We start from the raw sequence: 21,289 nt of genomic DNA, 5'->3' as shown, positions 1-21,289 counted from the left end.
TTATTTTATTTACATTTTATGCTTAAACTGACCCTGGTTCGGTTAGTAAAAGGAGGAGATAACCTTAAATCAGTGCTTTTTCCTGATCTTAGAAAATGGTCCAACTGTTTTGTAATGTCTTAATGACAGCATGCTACTGCAAGTATCAATTTCAGCCTACTTCTTGCTGCAGGGCTCAGACTATTGCATATGTAATGGCAAGGGGAAAGAAAAATATCTAAACATGTCAGATGTTTTAAAACATTTGGCTGGCTTTAGAAAACTAGCAGATTTTAAAAGAGTTATTCAGTATTCTAAGAGGCTTTTTTTTTTGTCTGAAAGCAAAGACAACAGTGTAAACCACTGATTCTGTTTCTAGATTTCATCCAGGATCACAGCTATTAATTTAAGTAATAGCATAGCTTGCTTTATTTTTATAGCTTTTTATGTTTTCTTTGTTAGCTGTGAACAGATAATAGGAGACGGAACTGGATTCTTTTTCATCTCTGCCATTGGTAGCTAAGCATCAAAGTGGATGTTTTGTTTGCTTTGTTTCTTGAGAACTTTGCTTCCAGGTTTCAGCTGGGATTCCTTGCTGCATAAACATTGGCCAAGGCCAGACTGCCACGCTAGATGCTGACACCCCTCATGGAACTCCTTAGTATAAAAAGCAACCAGAAGAATTTCCTTCTCCCTAGTTTTGAAGTGACAGAGACTGGCTTTTGATGGTCAGATATCATTCCTTCTGCTTCCATGAGCAGATGAAGTCAAAATTTGATTTAGTGAGGACAGCAGGATTAGATAAGAAGAGGAAAAGTAGCTGTTGTAGCTGTGTTTCTTTCTCCATGAAAGCCGTCCAAGTGGGAAATGCCAGACAGCTTGCATTGGGCAGCACTGACTGGGTTGTTATTTAATCTTGTGGATTCTCTCCACCTTGGGTGAGAGAGTTCCTCTTGAAGGGACTTTGAGAGTAACTGCTGGAGGATGTCGTATCCAAACATACTATCCACATCTGGCCATGAGATGGGAAATGCAGGCAGCCGGGAGTTACAGGGCTTCTTCTCCACTTGTCTGTGCTGATGACAGGTGTGCATGTAGGGGACAAACAGACAACAACCCCCCCAGAAAGTGAGGAAAAACATATGTTAAAAAAGTATATGTGTATATATATTATATATATACATATTAAACACACATATATTTAAAAATAATATTACATTTATTATATAATTATCTACTATATAAGCATATTATTTATATATACATTTCTTTACTAAAAAGTGCCTTCTATAAATTTAGAAATGAAACTATATGTGTTAAAGCAAAAAACTGATAAGAGTGTCTTTTAAGTCACCTCTTGAAAAAGGTCGCTTTTTTAGAGAAAAACATATGATTTTATTGTGAGTTTTGTTAATACTTCATGCTGGGCTGGACCTGTGGTATGTTTTTCCCATGCTGCTGTATCATCATTTTAATTTTTCCTGTAGGATGAGCCCAGCTCTGGGATGGATCCCTGCTCTAAACGCTACCTTTGGAAAACCATCCTGAAGGAAGTTCAGGATGGCTGTGCAGCTGTGTTGACATCCCACAGGTAGGACCCTTATCCCAGCAGCCGGCACATTCCTGTTCCCTCTCCTCATCTGCTGTCAACTGAGAGCAGAAGAGCACATTCTGAAGGCACGCTCACTCTGGTGTGAAACATGGAATATGTCTTGGTATTTTATGGCAATTCCTTCCTGCTTGTGAAAATTGAATTGTGTAAATCTTAAATATTTTCTATATTTAGTTTTCAAGGATTAGGATGTGGCTCAAGGGGCCTGCAGGCACAGAAAAAAATCATGCAATGAAATCTTCCTTTTCTATGCTCTACCTATTCAACGTTGCAGTGTCTCTTCCTGCTTTGAACACCAGGTTATCCTTTTGCAGCTGCCCACTTTACAAATCCTTACAAAGGCAATGAAAGACACTTTTCTGATTTTATTAATGTTTCTGGTTTGCATCAGTGTATGAAAAGAGTATGCCATGGCATCCTAAAGACAGATGTCTCAGCTATTCCCTGCATGCACTACTGGAAATGGTAGAAGTGACCCTGCTTTCTTAGAAGAGTCTATCTACATTAAATATCCTGTCAGTTCTCTGGTATGGTCATTGGTATATCAGTTTAATGGAGGAAACATCAATACTCTTTTGTAACATTTATAGTAAAATGGAATAAATTAAATGTTCCCTTAGGGAATATAGTATACTACGTATAACTATATATAAAATGGCTTTAAGTGAGTGAGAAATCATGAAAACATGCCCAGAGAAGACAGAACTCATTAATCAAGACAGTAATGTAACATTTTGGCCAAATGAGGTTTGAAGCATAGATGAATTAATAAAAGAATGCAGCAAAGCTTCCCTCAATATTTCCTAGATATTGTTAAATTTTTTTCAGATGTCCTCAAAAGGTATTTGTTGTCCCTGTACATATCTGTGCTACACTATTAATGGAAAAATGCTCTCAAAAGTTTCTAGTATTCCATTTATGTAAGCTGAATATTGAAAATCCCATACTGTATTTGATCCCCAAGTGCTTACCAGCTCACTCATTTAGGGAACACAAGTTATGCATTGTGAATTGAGAGTTTTTCAGCAAACAGTGTGCTTTGACTTTTCAGTCTAGATTAAGAAACTTCAGCTGTCAAAGACCAGCTAAGCAGAAGAGAGCTGTGGTCTCATTACTAATATGCTGTAAACAAACAAACAAAATCCATCAAATTGTTACTAATTACTCATTTAGCTCTACAAATTAATAACTCGAAGCAGATATAAGTAGAGTGATAGTGCACATATTTCTAATTAATAAGATGTTGTGCCAGGGTGGAGGAAGGAGGAATTATTTTATACTATTTATACTATCTGCTGAAGGCTATTGGAGATTTATTTAAGATTCTTTCAAAAGCTACTTGTATAAGTAAAGGAATTTTTCTTATTAAGTGAATCTTCATGCATATCGGCAAATAAGTGCACAAGGTACAGAGATGGTTTCTTGTGCAATTAGATTTTGAGGTCTATTTACTTAATTTTCAGAGGCAATGCTTAAGTTTTGTATTGAGGAGGGGAGTAGTGAGATGGTATTAATTGTCCATACAGGCCTAAATTTGTGTTATTTTGCCATAGCTGGGGAGTGTTATGCCAAGGGGAATGTTAGGAGTTACTGCACCCCAAAGAGACTCCACTAACTTCCTGATTTGCAGGTAGATGTGTTAGCAAGCCCTCTCCCCATGTCTCTCAGACATAGTGGTTTGGCAGTTCTCCCCATATCCCTGTCCTTTTTTAAGGAAATTGTTCCTTGGAAGGTACTTAATTGCTATGCTTGTTCAGTAAAAGCACTGTAATTTGGACTGGCACATGGTTGAGGCACACAAGACAACTCTTGTTTAGCTATCTCAGAAGGGTTAGGGAGTGCATGCAGTGAAATGCAGGAACATCAGACAACTTCGACTCCTCTTTGAGATGATGGATATGTCCTGACTGATGTCCTAAGTCTAAAGTGATGCTTTGAAAAAACTGCTCACACTATTCTGCATAATATGTAGAACGGCAGCCCATTTGCCCAAAGCTTTACAAGTCAAAGTTGTTATTTATCATCTGAAGCTGTTGCATCTAGCAGGATCCTGCTTTTCTATTCAGCTGCATTTTCATGTCCTAAATGCTCTTTGGATTGTAGTGTTTTGCATCTTCTTCTATCCTGCAATCAGACTAAGGGTAACTACTTTTTAAGAGTATGTACTGTGCAAGAGGCAAGCTGAGCAAACTTACTTCATTCTTCTCCTTCTATCCTTAGCTCAGAATGACCACAAACAGATATTGCAGGAAATATATAATGTTCATGGAGCTCCTGGCTCTCAATGCTCAGTGGCATTTCTGAGACTCTCTATCAGGTATTTGCCTGTGGTAATAAAACCTGTGTATTGTGCCAGAATTGTCCACTCAGTTCTGGACTAAAAACATACATTCCTTTTTAGGGGTCTCTTCTAGCTCTTATGTGGTAATGACTTTTGATGCGTACTGACTAGGGTTGCAATGTGGACTGTTGCTTTTAATGTCAAAGGTTTTGGGCACCCATTTTCACAGCTGTCCAGATTCCTTTCACTTTAATTGAAGGTCGGTATAAATAATGTTCTCTGGTTTCACTATTATTCTTTTAATCTTTTTTTTTTTTTCTCCACTTTATTTTGTAGTATGGAAGAATGTGAAGCCCTCTGCACACGGCTTGCTATTATGGTCAATGGAAGTTTCAAGTGTCTTGGTTCTCCCCAACACATTAAAACCAGGTATTATATGTCAACATCAAACCTTCTGCGGCTACATTCAATCTAAGAGCTGGCTAGGCACTTTAATAGTGCCAAGGAATAAATACTTATGACTACTAAGCACATCTTTCTTTTCCTGCCATCCCTGACGTTAAAAAAGAGCCAATTAGGGTATCTTAGCAAGCTAAATTGACATATGGCATTGCTAAAATGCTTTGTAGTCTGCACTGGTAATTGAAAGAGACAGATCTGTATCTAAAATGAAGCACTTCTGCACTCAACCTGAGAAGTACGTTGTAAGAATTCAACATGTTGAATGAGATGAAATACACGTTGGTTCCTTGTGAGAATTTCTAGTAACAGACAGAATCACTTTCAGCAGGTCAGCAGCCAGTAGAGACAACGTATTTTGAACCATCTCTTCTTCCTAATGAATTCACTGGCAACTGCAGATATTTATGCTATGTTTCCTGCATCCTTTTTCTGGTGTGCATGAGCCTCTCTTCTGCTTCAGGTCTGCTCATGAGTTAATTTAATATCTGCTAATGAGGATGTTTATTTAGAGGATGGGCTCAAGCCACCATAAAGGAAGCTGAGAGGAAAGTTGCTGCAACTTATAGCTAGAACATTTACATTCAGTTATAAGTAGAATTTTTATGACTCCCAGACAGTCAGCTGTGTAAAATGATACAGCTCATTTACAAGCAGCAAAACTACACTGCTTTGTACTAGCTCAGCGTTTAGCACTCTTAAGTGCAGATACATTTGACAATGTAAACAAGCTCTTGCTCTCTGCCATGGTTATAGGGTAGAAGTTATCTGTGTCTCATATAATTTCTTGTCCCTTGAGGGCACTTTTGGCTTTCTGTCTTTCCCTTTGGGTAAAACTGTAGGGCCTTGTTTCACAGCTACATTGACATGATGGACCTGATTCACATTTACTTCAATAAGCTCTCTCCCTCCAAGGATTTTTTCATCACAAACTTTCAGCTAGAGACCTTACAAACTGGATGGTGGAAAAAATCAAAGTTTGCACCTATGTTTCTGATTGTTCTATGTGATCATAACCTTCATTTCATGTTTGTGTACCTTTCAGAGTAGTTGCCTTAATTTCTGGAGGCGTGAGAAGTCAATCGCTCTTCTGCTTTTTTATCTAGATGTTTGTCTTTGCAATCCTGTTTCTTATTCTCAAATTACATAGCATAGTGTGGCCTGTTGTCCCACTAGCTGGACTACTTTAGTAGGAATGCAGGCACCCTTTCTTCCTTTTGTAGTAAGAGACAGGTGTCTGTAGAGGACAGTGCAGACCTTGGGCAGGCAAAACTGCTTTTTGGAAATGTGCGTGTCCCCTAATAAGGAAAAATTGTATTACTTAGGCACTTCGTCTGAGTGCATAAAATTAGGTGTGATAAATGTGGGTCTCCCCTTTCTATGTTTCAGATCTGCTCTGTCTTCTCAGCTTGACTTTGAGAGGGCAAAGCCAGGCATTCCACAAAGGCTAGCTTCACCTTTTTCTTCTCAGTGACTTTGTCATTATCTTGCTATACCTGATGTTTCCTTTAGCAGCATCTTGTCTTGCTTCCTAAGAAGGTGGATGAAATCTTAAGCATACTCATCAGTATGCACCATTTCATATAAATAGGACAGTTATTTTTCAGTTTGCTGCACTGTATCTGTAGATATACCTTTTTCAGATCACACTAAGAAAATCAATGCAGAAGAATAAACTATATGACACCCTGAAAGTATCTTCAAATTATTTCTGAGGATATCAAGGCATTCACAGATCAGCCATTCAAGAATCAAGGCTGTATGAGGGCCTCTTTTGAATTCTGCAAAGCAAGGTCATGATAAGAATATTTGGCAGTCATATTCATAGCAATTATTTGTTTAAAATCATTGTAACTTTATAAAAAACACACCTTCTCTATGTTAAGAATATTTCATACTATCAGCAGTTTTGTGTTCCTTGTATTGTCATGACAGTTCTTTAATGTATGTCAGTGACATTCATGTGGGATAATATATACACTGGATACCAATATTGCTGAGGCTTTCCATAGAAACTGTGTAGCTGAAGCTGCATTAAGATTTCATTTAAGGCAGGACTAAAATGCCTTTAAATTACTAATTAATTTACTTTCTGAATTTTCCACATTGTTCAGGAACCTATTGAATTTTTCTAAAACTTTAGAACTTTTTATTAGGAAAAAATAGTCACTAGCTTAATCAAAGGATTTAATTAAAAACATGCAGTTGCCTGACGTTACTCTGACTGCCTAATTAATTTTCTTGGCTTCTGGGAGCAAAGCCACCATAGAGAGCACAGTCTTAGAACCTCATATACACACAGCTGTTAAAGTGTGGGTTTGTTTTGGGTTTTTTTTTTTTTTTTTTTTTTTAATTAAGCATACAGTAAAGACATTTTCATGCTTTCTTTAGAAAACTTTTGATAAGTGCTTGGGAGAAGCCAGACTGTCCCTGTACTCCTACTATTTTGTTGCTTACCCTAGCTTCTAAACTTCCCTCCAGACAGAACTCCTGACTGTGGTTTTCTTTACTTGCCAATACAGTGCTCCATCATCAACCCCAGGCTATCACACACCTAATAGAAGATTAAGAAACCCAGTGCCTCTGTGTAATTCATGTTCTGAACTTATTTGAAGATAATTTCCATATATGGTACCATGTACCTTATGGAGGCTGTCTGCTTCCGTGTGAGATGGGAAAGAAGAGGAGCAGGATTCTTTCACTTATTGCTCAAAAAAACCCCATTGAAATAATTAAGCTTTAAATTATTTTAATCTTTTAATTTTCTCACTTTCCACTCCTCTTGGGAATGTCCTGAAAATATTCCAGGACTTGAAATAGTATTGAGTTACTCCTTCCTTCCCATTTGCCTTCCCTCCCTAAGATTTAATAGCCCTATCATTCTCACTGACATACAGAGCAAAATGTTGTTCTTTCTAAAGTGATAGACAGTAAGGATTTCTAAATCTATTAAGAAACACCTACCAGCAAAATACTTTCTCTAACAGCCACCTCCACTGATATACTCACTAGTCAGTTCTATTTTTCACTGTTTTCCTGCAATTAGCACTGGCTAGTGTATTTGTCCCTGGCACCATCTCACAGGAAAATGCCATCACCTGACATTTTGTTTAACAAAACTGTTCCAAGAAGCAACGTAAGTGAAGGAAAGCATAAGCAAAACTGATTTTGCTGCATCTGATTTAATCAAAATTACTTGTACCATAAAAATTGGTTTTTGATGGTGCTTTTGTGTGCTATGTGCATGAATGAATTATGCTAGTAATACACATATTTATATTAACAGGCAAGGATGGTACTAAAACAAACCAATGGGGACCATAGTTGTAGATTATTGGGTTTTTTCTGTTAGATTTTACAGCTTTTTTAAAAAAATTTGTTCTTATTTATAAGCAGCTCTTGATATCCTTTATTCTGTCTTCAATTTGTTTTTACAAATCAAATTGAACAAATATTTTAAAATCAGGTATAAGTGGCCTGATCTAGCTTTGAAGATTGGAAGAAGAAAAGGAACCTAAAGAGTGTATGAACACTTAGACCAAACAAAACTTTAATACAGCTTTTATTTATGACAGGATAAGTCCTATATTGTAAGAAATGACAGTAGGACCATATTTTGATATTGCATGTGATTACTTTAGCATGTCTCAACAAGTTTTTTCCTCTTTTAAGTGTAGATATGACATGTAGATATGAAATGTGGATATATGACATTTTTTCTTCCCCTCCTGACGATTCTGTCTGTCTTGATGGAAATTCTCAGAATTGTTTTATTTGTTTTTCCTTTAGTACCATTCCATCCTGTAAAGTCTAGATTATGATCACCTTTTTGATGGATGCGTGATGAAGGCTTAATGGGTCTTCCTTGGGGCCCTGTTAAATTTGTTTCTTTTCTGTGGTGGGAAGTTTCAAGGATTCAGCTTTCTCTGTCACTACACTTTCAGCCCTTGGCAGCTGTGAAAGACCATAATCTTGGACTGAATACAGCTTTGTCAGATGGCGGTACAAAATTCTGCTATGAAGGCTATGGTTGAACTCCAGGAAGATGCTAATGTGAAACATAAAAGCTTCATAGGGGTATAAAAAGTGGCACATGCTGCTTCTAATGTATGAGGCTTGATTCATTTTTCTAGCTCTTGTGCAAGTCTGTTACAAAATGCTCATCCAAAAATGTCTTCTCACTACAAATGTAGGTATTTGTGCTTCTGCTCCCAACTGTTGAGCCCTGACTATATTTATCTATGTTTAAACAGATTTAAAGTACCCTCAAATCTTTCTCAGTAGAATAACAAGTCTTGGGCTACTTTAGAAAGGCCTTTTGTTGCAGGTGGCAAATTTCTGAATAATGCCAAGAAAGGTATTAGCTGGAAGGAACGAACTGAAGGGTAATTTCCAAAAAGTTAGCATCTTAGTTCTAGATGTAGTTTGTATGAGATAGATGTGTTCGCAGTTGTGCCTGTTAAAACCTAATTTCAGGCGACTGCTGCCAACTAAGCCAATTACTCTAAATTGTGAACGGATTACATTTAAATGCTCTCTCCAGTATTCTCCATTATGCTTAATGTTTTTTTAAAAATTCACTGAAGCATTTCCAAGTTAGATACAGCTGGCCAATCCTCTGGGAACAACAATTTGAATACTATCCTTCATTCTAGGGCCATCTGGACAGACTTTGCGTAGCTGAAAAACCCATATCAATTTTTCAAGTGCTGGACACACATCAAGTCTTTGCTCAAATTTTATCAGCAAGCCATCTGATTAAATTACAAAACAATTAATCCATTTGTTATAGCAGAGTTAGAATAGAAAATGTGTTGGCAAGACGTTTGCACTTCTTTTTTTAAAAGGTTGATGGAGAATATTTTATTGCTTTTCTCCAACTCATACATGTAGATTTCTTAAGTGGAAAAGAGAGGATTAAGTTTAAAGATCTCATCAGTCTTTCAGCCTTCAGTGGAAACAGAGTTATCATACTAACAGATACACTTGCACTAAGTTTCTTACGTGCCATAAAATATAGAAGTGAATATGAATTTTATTCCTGTTGACTAGAAAACAAATTCCTTTTGTACGTGAAAAAAGTATTATGACAGCGGACATGTATTCATGTAATACAGCTATTAGTTTATCTTCCCAGCTTGAAGAAAAGAGTTCTTACAGCTTTAAAAACACACAGATTGAGGGTTCAGAAGTGTGCAATATCTCTGCACCGTCATAAAACTTTGTGCAACATTAATTCAGCCCTACTGTGCGTGTGTATTACAAGGCATTTTTTTTTGTCACTTTATACTATGCTTTCCACAGGACACTGTGTTATTTCTCTGTACCTGCTCATTCAATGAGCAGCAGCTAACTGAGCTTTCATATTCTCCTCTTTCCTTAGTATGTGATCTGTGTACTGTTTTTACTAGACATTTTCCAAACCTGTCTCTAAATACAGTATTTTCAGCTTTAAATAAAGATAAATATCAACATCTGTGTTTTCCACAATGCTTCTGGGAAAGTGGATTTGAAATAATTATTCCCATTTTATAGAGAAGTAACTGAAGCATGATGCTAAAGTTAAAAGTGTTTGGGTAGGCGATCCAAGCAGTTTATGGCTAAATATTTTCTGTTTGTTTAACATTGCATTCAAAGTACAATGCCTGTGAACTTCAGCTGTAGCTGTGGGCGTTTCTGAAAGTACTACACATTCCTTCTGCAAATTGGAGCCGTAGGTCTCGAGGTGGACCCTTAACAAGGTGGGAAAGCAGTATTGAAGAATGTGGTCTAAATGAGTTACCACAGATCACACAGGTGTACCAGGGTGGAAGGGTAGGATTTGGTTCCCCAGGGCCATATCAGACCTGTGAAGTACTTTCTTTTTCTCATCGGTCTGACATCTTATTTGCAACATTTTCTAGATGTTGCAGTAAACAAAGCCACTTGTTTGAGCAGGTACCTCCAGTATATCTTGCATGGCATTCATGATAGGGATTTCATGAAGAGATGACATGTGATCATGTAATTAAAGCTCATTACATAAAGCAAATATACCAGCGGTTTAAATTTTAATTTCACAACTGGTCTCCATTCCAGCGCTTTTGGACTTGAGATTTTGACCTTGCAAATGTTGATAAGGTCCTTTCAATAGACATTTTAGCATGTAATATCCTGATTATTATTTTTTTAAACTCACTTAAAAAAACAGTATGCCAGAAAACAGTGAGAGCAACACAATGATAACATTACTTCCTCCTGCTTTTTTCACTGCTGAAACCCAGAAGGTACTGGGAGGAAACCGTCTGGATTCTTTGTAGTCTGTGCCATCAGCCTTGCACAGAATTACAGTGCTGCTGCTCCTGTTTCTCTAGTAATGTAATATGCAAATACCACAAGAGTAACAGATCTCTGCTACTTCCCTGTATGTGCAGACGGATAAGCTTGTACACAGACAGATTTTGTGTGTGCACATGTACAGGCAACAAGGATTTTTGAGGGTTTTACCACATATTTGGAAATCACCCCTAAGCACGTAAATGCCTACATTCAGAGAGCAAGGCAAAGCTGTAGCCTGCATTGCTCGTACACCTGAGGCTGTCATTGTTGTGGCAACGGTATTATTGAATATAGAAATTAACTTTAGATGGCTTGATATGAAAGCCTGAAGAGTCTGTGAACAAATAGTGCATGTACAATCTACTTGAACAAGTGTTACTCATTGTTTAATAATTGTTTTCATGTTTCTGTTGTTGACCTGGAAAACTCACAATCAATTAAAAAATGATGGAACAAAATCTATGAATAGTGCATGGAAGACATTTTATAATATATTTGTTATATCTGCTTGCATCTAATCAAGTTTATCTGTTCAGCAACACAGAGATTGTTCTGAATAATTGCAGAAGGAATTAACATTTTGCAAGTGATAACATATTTGCATTTGATTTTAGCTTTTTTAACAAAACAAAGCAACTATTTCGAATTACCTTTTTTCTTCCTAGATATTATCTTTACCTGCCACTTTATAGATAAAATAATTAAATTTATTGTGCGATTTAAAGTTATCTTAATCTGTGATGTATTTGTATTAACAATTTTATTCCAATTTTTGTTTCTTTTTCAAAGTGTTTTGTTTTCAATCTTGTTCAAGTTTTGTTCTCTTTGTAAATTATACTTGTGTCTCGGGCTGTAAGGGGAATGACATGAATCTGTATCCTGTGCTTCAGCGATCATACTGGAATAACTAGATTGTCTAGATGAGGCCTATTCACTTAGGGAAAGCAGAACCGTATCTGTCTGCAAATGAATATAAACAAAAGCAGAGGGGCAAACAACACAGTAACAAATTATTTTCCCTCTTGGATATATGGCATATATTCTAAAAGATCAAGTTCCTTGCAGACATTAAGTGCCAATTTTCTCTTTATTATTTTTATTTTGTTATCCAATAATGTCATTTTGAAGTAATCTTTTGATCACTCAGACTAGCACATACATAAAGTATGCACATTAATATTTCCACCAGTAAACTTTCTGGGAGCTGTCATTTTTTGATGTGTATATAAAGCACAAGATTCTCCAGGAAAGGTAATATTTGATTGGTGGAAAAAAAAGCATATGGATGATTAGATGCTCTCCTTATTCATCAAAGTTTAGGAAATAAGGGTGTGTTCTTGATTTCCTAAGGTTACGTTCAAGCAATTTTGACTGGGGGAGAGAAGACATGGTAAATGGGCTCTGGGAAGAGTGTGATTCAATGAACTGGTCATTCTGGACCCTGCTGTAAGTTAAAACAGCATTTTCTAGGTTTGGTTTTGTTTATTTGCAGAAAAGCAACCTCCTAAGAGTTTTAGCTGAAAATACAGATTAATTATTTTTAAAGCAAATAGAAGTCTCCTGATAATGGACTTCATTTCTCACCCTTCACAGAAAACAGATTTCATGGGTCAAGCTTCAAAATACAGTTGGTTAGTTCCTCTAAGGACCCCTTGTGACCAGCCAAGTGTAGGCTCAGCTGTGTGGCCGCAAGGCATTGTGTTTCACCAACTTCTCTTCTTGTCCCCATTCAACTCTCTGAACCAGGACCTCTGAGTAAAGCACAGAAGGGAACATTGAGAAGTTAGTATTACTTGATCTGCCCTGAGTGGCAACTCCTCTACTAGATATTTATGAGAACTTTCAGCCTTTGGGCAACTAAATCCACTTCCATTCTCACTGCAAGGCCTAGAAAAAGCATCAGGAAAGCAGCCAGGGGACTTCCTCACCAGGACAGATCTGGCTACACTTTATTCCAGTGTATGACTGAAGCTTGTGTAGACACATACCTGAAGTAGTTTTATATTATCTTTGTACTGCCAGTAGTGTGGCAGTGGAACTGTATCACAGGCTGAAAAACCTTCTGAGGACTGAGGACCCATGTGGGTGATTAGTCCAGGCTGATGTCCTCCTTGTGATATTCATACTGAAACAACCATGGGGTCAGATCAAAGACCTGTCTAGCACAGTATCTTCTCTCTGACAGTGGCCAGGAGGGAAAAGTACAGGAATAAGATAAGCATATGAAGTTACTTTTCCAGATTACTCAACCACCCTTTAGCAATTTGTTGGTTAGAGGCTTCCTACGCAAGAGTTGGTTTTAGGGGATTCCCCCGCTCTGCCCTATGAATTTCTCTGATCTATTATTCAGCTCCTGTCAAGTTCTGGCATCTAGCATATCCTCTGTCAATGAGTTGTACAGTTTCCCTGTATGCTATAAGGACAATTACTTCCTCTTAATTATTTTGCATTACCTTCCCTATAATTTAATTTGATGCCCCCTGCTCTTGCATGAGAAATGTAGAAGAGTGAAGAATCATTCCTCAGTCACATTCCTTAGACCTGTCATGATTCTGGGCTCTGTAAAAACACCTTTCTACCACCTCGTCATCTTTCTTCAATGCTGAAAAATCTTAGCCTACTTAGTAATTCCTGATATGGAAAGTGTTCCGTTCCTTGTTGCCATTTTATGTTCCTTTTGTTCCCTTGTTATTTGAGCTGCTCAGCTAGCTCGAGGACCTATGTAATTAAAGGTGTGGAGTTTCTGGATGTATTTTGTAGTCCTTGCTAAGCTCATGCTTCTGCAACTGAAGCTGTTGTTAATACTCAAGTTAATCAGTCTAAAACCCGTTTGAGAATTTATATTTTAGTTTCAGTCTCGTGGTGGCATTTTAGTAGGAAAAGCACTCAAAGAGTAATACTCCCAGAACTGCTAATGAGGTGTAAGTCAAGCGTGAACTACTAGTTTGGCTGGGGGAGAAGAGGAAGGATAGAGAGGAAAATGTTTTTTGTAAGAATATGTGTTTGGGGTTTTTTTTGTGTGTGTGTGTGTATACACAAATAAAAATGCAGGTGTAAAGTAATGTGATAGAAATTAGGAATGGAAAATATCTTTGCTGAGTAGCTTTGAAGAGGTGGTGAATCTTTTGCAGCAGATGGCTGCGGAACAGGTGTGCTGGCTCAACTTACGCCATTTTAATGATAATGTTTCCCTCCTTAGGTCTTGAACTATCAGGTGCTAAAGGTTTGATCCTAACAGTGCTAATCAAACCAGATTGTGCTTTTCTCTGTAATTGCACATTGGGTTTCTGAATTAATTATATTGTCTGAATCAGAGAGGAAAACAGTGCAAAAAATGACCAACTCAATTTCCATTGCCTCAGTTTGCTACTGAAAGCAGCTTGCTGATTATAGCAAGGGGAAATGCTTATTGCTTATCAGCTTACGGTATATGGGGAGGTCTTGTGCTAACATGAGTTATAAAATCAAGGTATAGAAACATTACAATTTGAGTAGCCAAAAGAAAAAAACATCTTTTAAAGCTTTTTATTTGTACCATGCTGCTTTTATGCCATTCTCAATTTAGACTTAAACCAAAGTTGCACAGACTTCTCTGTCTTTGCTAATCAGAATTTTGATTCATTGTCTTTGGAAACTTCATTGCATACAACAATTTCATTTTATGAGACTGTTGAACATCTCCATAGGCCAGGATTTTTCAAACCATAATTCAATGGTGGCTGTGTAGAGATGTCAGAAAACTGATCAGAATCAATGATCTCTTGTAAAATGTTGCCTCAGGTTGGCTGTCAACTAAACTGAACACCCTTGTTAACTATATCCAGCTTTGCAACATCTGTTTTTATTCTCACACATATTTTTTTCAGGGATGATGCTATGCATGTAAAATATTTAATTAGAGATCTATTATGTGCTAGTAAATCATTGCAAAGGAAATCAGCCAGACAGGATTCCACCTTATGCTGGATCTCTTTGGTGTAACAGCAGTGTTCATATGTCAGGTCTTATTGCTCAGTGAATATTTGGTACTTTGCAGCTTGGACCCGACAGGATTTAATTCATATAATGTCCTTCAGGAACTAACAAACATGACACTGCATCAGGAATGTTTCTTCTTACTCCATTTTAAACAGTTAAGCGGTTGCATTTGACTGAAATAAAAAACTAAACCAAGCCATAACAAAAACTCCCAACAAAAGATGAAAAAACCCTACAGTAATTTATTTGCAATATGGCTTTTCATACACTGCAACTTCTTATGCAGAAGCTGCTGCTGTCATATCTAAAATGTAGTGACTATGGTTTCATTCCACACAAAGAAATAGGATTCTGCTCTGAGAAGATCCTTGGAAATTATATTTCAATTCATGTGAAATTCTTAATAGAATAAAATCTGCAGTCTAGAATTTTTCATTGTGGAAACTTGCACTTCTCTGAAATCCGTGAAGACTTTATTGCTTTATACCAGCAGATGCTTTGGTCCAACACAAAACAGAAGGTAAAGCCCTTACATTGCTATACACGTATTAGAGATGAGGAGCATGTGGTGCTTCATGTGAACTGTCTTGCTGGGAGTCACTTAGTAGTTATACCGCACATATGTCTCAGAATAGTCCTTTCAAATTTTTATTAAACTTTGATATTCTGTAGACATTTTTTTCTATATTGGAAAAGGGCAACATCATAGAGTGCGATGTGATGCATACCTCCTCTCTGATCATGTGAAAACGTGCTTCACACGTGGCAGACCTAATTAACCCAGCTGCTACGCTGAATTACAAGTTGTCCACAAAAGAGACATGAGAGAGGAGGGTGTTGGTGCAAGGGAGTAATTCAGAGGATAGTCACTAGAAACTGAAGAACTGTAGGAAAGGATTTGACAGTGAGTAATAATGGAGCTGGGGAGTGAAGAAAAGGAAGTAATGCTGGAGTGAAGGATGTGGGAGTGGTGGTCAGAGAGAAGAAGGAGGAAGCAGCAGGTTTCTGGGGAGACATGGGCAATGCAGTCCAAGCTCCCTGTCCCTCTCCCAGCTCTGCCTTTCCATTGCTCACCGGCAACAGGGGACAGCAGTGGAAGAGGAAAGCTCTTCTGACTTGGCTCCTGCTGCTCTTTTTTCCCTAGCAGTTAACCAAGAAGGTGAACCCAAAGGGAGGACGCGTGGCTGCAAAGGAGGGCTGGGAGGGAAGGGACGCAGCTGCAGCACCGTGTCGCCCCATCTCTCTGCTGAGCTCTGCCCTTGCACCTTGCTCTGGGAACTGCTGTCAGATAAATTCCATCGCTTAAGCAATGTGCATAAAAATAAGGTTGCCATTTCAGTGGTTATGGGTTTATTGTAACTTCCCCAACTGAATATTAGCAGTGAGTAAATCTAATAAAAAATAATGTGTGGGTTAGATTGCCTGTGCTTAACTTTTATCACACGTATGTTGAGAAAGAGAAGTTCATTTCCTAAATTATTCTGAGACAGACTGTGTGGCTGTAGAGCTAAAGAAAATTCATTAATGTTACCATCTCTCTAAATACCTCTATAGTTGCCTTTGTGTATCTGTAAAACACAATTGTACTCACGTTGCTGAAATAAAAGCTGTGCAGCTTTGTAAAAGACTTGCAAAATAGTGTTACGTGCCCATTTTTCTCATTAGAAAAGTTAAAGGATTTTTTTTTCTTCCATATTTGTGATTGGTATTCTTCATAGTTTTTTGCTAACCATTCAAAGCAGTATAGTAATTAAAGCATACTTTAGTTAGCATAAATTCAGGTACATTGAATAGTGAAATATCCTGTAGTAATTAAACCATTGGCATAACTATTTTTTTTTTCTGTTTGTTATCATTAATTTAACAACTTATTACAATTCTATTGTTCAATCAATTATAATACTAAAATCACAGTGATAATACAGTAGGCATACATGATGTTATTTGACATAATTGTTATAGGAAAATCGATTGAAACTTATGTTCTTCCTGTCTTCATAGTGTAGACAAACAGGTTTATGTTTCTGTGTATCATCTCAGGTTTGGAGATGGCTATTCTGTCAAGGTTTGGCTTAGTAAAGAAATAAGCTATCAAAGAATGATTTTGGACTGTCTACAACTGCATTTTCCTGGAACACAGTTTAAGGTACAGCTAAAACTCCTCATCATAGTATTTGTTCTATGGCAGGATTAAGTATGGGCTGGTAAGAACAATATATACACGTGTGGATATATTGATCTTTTTGGAAAAAATATATATGAGCATCCCTTTTATTTTCCTATTAAGCAATTCTTTAAGACCTGACTTGTGATATTGATTAAATCAATGCCAAACAGTCATTTAGGCAACATAAATAAACAGGCCCTTTCTCTGAGTGAAAATTTCCTTTCTTTTTATTGTTGATGAAGTTGAACTCAGCTTTGTATTCACCTGAAGTAGGAGTGCACTGTAGTCACTGAGAGTGTTTATTTTGCTTGCTTTCTGATCAGGTCCTTAGACGAAAAGTCTTAGTCTTTACTGGCATTCTTTTATTTGATATGAAGCCTTACAAAAGACCTATAGTAATTAGATTTCAAGAAAAAAACTCTCAAAGGCTTTTAATTATTTTGTTGCTTGTTTATTTGTTTTAGCTTTATCCATGTTTAGGAAAAGAATCAAAAGAATCATGTGAAACTATGGCTACCTTAGATACGAATCTGTTTGTGTATATATGAATATGGGCCTGTGTGTGTTTACTCAGCCTTCTCCTGGACTGCATTGTAACAGCACCAGTCCATTGGATTAAAAACTTATAGCACAAAATTATCCTAAATTTATATCTTATATGATCAACAAAACGCCATCTCAGAAGACACACAAAATGTCTGCTCTGAGTATGAACATTTTTTTTGTGCTGCTAATGTAGAAATAATATTCTTGTTTAAAAGCTTGTATTTTTCATGTTAAACTGCATTGCGAGCCTATTGAAACTAGACTGGTTATAAGCAAGCATAATTTCATCATAATGTGCATTCATTTTTATCTGTTTCTATAATTTTTTCTTGTTTTAAGGGACAGCATCTTAACCTGCTGGAGTACCATGTACCACGAAGTCAGGGGTGCTTAGCAGAGCTCTTCGGAGTCCTAGAGAATCACAGAGTTTTACTCCAAATCAAACAGTACTCCATTAGCCAGACCACATTAGAGCAGGTATTTTTTTCTTCTTCTTTTCTTTTTCTTTTTCCCCTCCCCCTTTTGTTTGTCTAACCATGCTGTGTATTGTAATTATCAACGTAGTAGAATACTATATCATTTACTAGATTACCCAAACATATGCAGGAAACAACCAGATCCAGGTCATTTCAGGTCTACACAGTGATTTCATGAACCCTACTGCTTTTACGCTAGAGGTTAGCACAGTAAAAGCATCACAATAAGCAACATATTTGTACGGTGCGCAAGCATAATCAGTGCTTAGTTACTTCTAGATCTGTGTGGGATGAGAAGTTGGGACTGTGAACTGCCACTTCCACAGTCCAAAAGTTGGGATCTCACCAATGTCCTTGAAAAGGCTGCCAATTACAGTAATCCTTAGACTTACGGGACATTTTCCTTTGAGAATTTTCTTTTGCAGTGAGTACCATACTGCACATTAGAGAACAGTGGAAATGCACAAGCAGTCAGAAGAGATCCGCCTCTAAAGACTGTGAAATCCTATTTGGGCAGAAGGAAGACCAGAACGATGGCAAGGATGGGGTTTCTGGGTGGTTGTGATGTGTTAGAGCATCTTCATATGCAACTTCTTGTTATGTATTCTACAAACTGAGAGAGTCACATCTAGTCAAAATATTAATTTTCCTTGATAGATGGTGTTATCTATCTTATTATTTTTTCCCATGTGCAAATCATTAATGAAATAGTGTGATCTGTACTGATCTATTAACTGCTTGTAAATTATCTATTCACTGAATAGCTGAATATAAGGTAATTTCAGCCTGTTGATCATTCAGGCATTGTTCACTCAAGCTTACTTCCTCTCCATTATTCATGGTGATTCATCACCTCAGTCACCTACCATTGTTTCCTCTCTCTGACTAACTGAGTGTCATTTTTAAACAGGAAAATAGTTCTGAATAACAAACACCCTGATAATGCATCCCAAGTTTGCATGTGAATATGATCATTTGAATCCAGACTAGCCATCTTTCACTCTCCATTCCTTGCTGTCAAATGGTTGTGTGATTAAAAAGCAAACAAGCCTTTCTCAGTAAGATCTGTTTAAAAAAACAATCAAGGAGGCACATTAGTTTTTGAATCATCACTCTGCAATGCTCAGAAGTATACTTTCACCTTGAAACATCTGGACTCTAATCTGTGATGGTTATTGATGGAAACAGCAGGCTCAAGTTCCTTAGGTATGTCATTTCAAAACAAATTAAAACAACTGTTTCCCACTACTTGTGCAGCAGTAAAATATAATTTTCACACGTGAGTAACTAATTATACCATTATTTTTATAATTCATCAACCACTGTGTTAGCTGGAGAGGGATTATTTCTAGAGTTTACAAAACATATCTCTAGAGGGGTTCCTTTAACATGAACTATTAATTTTTGTGTCACAAAAGTTTAGGAAAGCACATGAAAAATATTATCAGGTATCCCTCCGAAGTTACAGTTCAGGTACTGTTATTCTGAAAGTCCTACTTTTTTTCATGTCTTACAGGTTTTCATTAATTTTGCTACACAACAGGAAGGAGTCTCCTATTCTTCACAAGAATCTCCTGTTGTTTGTCATGACCACCTGCCGGTCTAGGCTCAGAATAGGATACAGCTTCAGCAGCGTATATGTGTGTGTATGTTTGTGTATATATATGCGCATTTTGCATGCAATAGCTTTTCAGCTGTCAACAACTTGTGTGTGAGAAACAACTAATAGAAGCAAAGGTGAGTTTGCATTTGTAGGCCAGAAGGAATGCTACCAGTTCTCAGTAAAACAAGTAACTGGTTACATGCAGAACAAAAATCTGCCAAAAAGTAATGTTTTTTAACTAACTGGAGTTTTATAATTTAAATGGCCTATTAATGCAGCTTTATGTAAAAACAAAACCAGAAAATAACAAGAAAAATTTAAAAAAGGAAAAAAAATATTTTCTGAAATGTCACAGTGTAGAGTTTTTCTTTTTTTGTGTGTGTGCAGTGGATCTACATTCATTTGACTATGATAATCTTCTCTTGCAATCACACTTAACATCTAATTTTTACATAACCAGGTAAGAAAAACCCATTAAATGGTAGGAATAGCTAGGCTATCACCCAGTATTTGTATTAAATAGCACAAATTGAGAGCCTTTTGACTTCCGTATTAATTCAGTTCTGTGTTGTGACAAGCTAAATTAGCCTTTTTATTGAATAAAGGATGCACTATATTCCATAAGGTTTTATGTTAAAGAGGTTATTAGTGTACTAGTCTGCCTCTCAGTTATCTTAAGTAAATTTAACAAGGTTTTATAAATCATACTTGACAATGAGTTTTCCCTTATGCCTGCAGGTTGCTGCTGGAGAAATTCTCAAGTATCTTTTTAATGATCTATTTCCTTTTTCTCATCTTTTTGTTTCTTTTTCTTTTTCTTTCCAAAAAAGAATGTCAAAATTCTGTTTAATGGGCATGTTACAAGAAAATAAGATAAGCATTCAGACACTGATCAATAAACTGTTCAATGAATGTATATTATGATGCTAGATACTTCAGACAAGCCCATGCCAGAGCCTTCAGCCTATTCATGCGTAAAAGAAGCTAACATTTCATTAATAAAATGTGGTGGGAGAAAAAAAATTATGAAAACATTGTGGAGTAATCTGCTGCCTCTTCTAAAACAAGTCTTCAGGGTTCCTGTGAAAAGTATCTGGTGCTGCTTTTATTAGGCTATGTTGTCTGATAGTTGAAACTGTAGAATTGGTGACTTAGAAGTGAATTGCTGCAATGTAATTCTGGGGTGCACAGGGGAGGGGGAAATGTATTTTGAGATGGGAGAATTTGATTTTAAATGGACAGTTTTGCAGTGCTGCTGCTCTAATTCCCTGCTGTACAATGATGAAATATTAAAAAAATATGTATTTGTGTTTTAGGCTTTGCAAGCTGACTCTGAAGACTCTTTATTGAGGCTTGATTTGTTGATTTGGTTTTGACCCACTATGCTTTTTAAAGCTGGAATTCTGCTTACCTATTTCTGTAAATGGGAAATTAAATCCTGGAAAAATAAAAAAAAAAAAAGTAAAGATTTACAGACTTGGTTTGTATGGTTCTGTATGGATCAGACTGCATGAGCTTATGAATCTGCTTTATCATTAAACTGGCTTGGTATATACAGTCTGCTGCATGATATCAAAACTCTGCCATGCTCCTAGAGATCCAGAACACTGAAGAGCCATTAAACCCCAACAGTCACCATCCTAGTAGAAATGCCACGGCACAACGGGATGGTTTTGTTTGAGGTAAAACCAGTTATCTTTAATTTCTTCATGAGGCTGGCAGTGGAAAGTTTCGAAGGTCCCTAATCAGAACAAAAAAAGGTCAATCTTACAAAGCAGAGTGTGAAAGAAGTCGTGGTTGTGAAAGAAAAAGAAGGCAGATGCAGGAAATTTGGACAGAAACAGGGGTATGATATCATAAAAGTGTCCTA

General features: G+C 36.9%; 1 protein-coding gene across 1 annotated transcript in view; it reads left to right on the top strand.

The window, feature by feature from the left end:
- ABCA13 (ATP binding cassette subfamily A member 13) overlaps positions 1–20,933 on the top strand; it is a 207,958-nt gene extending 187,025 nt beyond the window's left edge. Inside the window, exons 57-61 of the mRNA XM_064441788.1 lie at positions 1,467–1,570; positions 4,209–4,301; positions 16,668–16,773; positions 17,680–17,817; positions 19,333–20,933. Coding sequence (XP_064297858.1) covers positions 1,467–1,570; positions 4,209–4,301; positions 16,668–16,773; positions 17,680–17,817; positions 19,333–19,422 — 531 coding nt within the window. The 3' untranslated portion in view covers positions 19,423–20,933. The remainder of the gene's footprint in view (positions 1–1,466; positions 1,571–4,208; positions 4,302–16,667; positions 16,774–17,679; positions 17,818–19,332) is intronic.
- Positions 20,934–21,289: the final 356 nt, after the last annotated feature.

The sequence above is a fragment of the Phalacrocorax carbo genome, chromosome 2, assembly GCF_963921805.1.
Source record: "Phalacrocorax carbo chromosome 2, bPhaCar2.1, whole genome shotgun sequence".
In the NCBI taxonomy this organism is placed as follows: Eukaryota; Metazoa; Chordata; class Aves; order Suliformes; family Phalacrocoracidae; genus Phalacrocorax; species Phalacrocorax carbo.
This window is presented reverse-complemented; position numbering and strand designations above follow the sequence as displayed.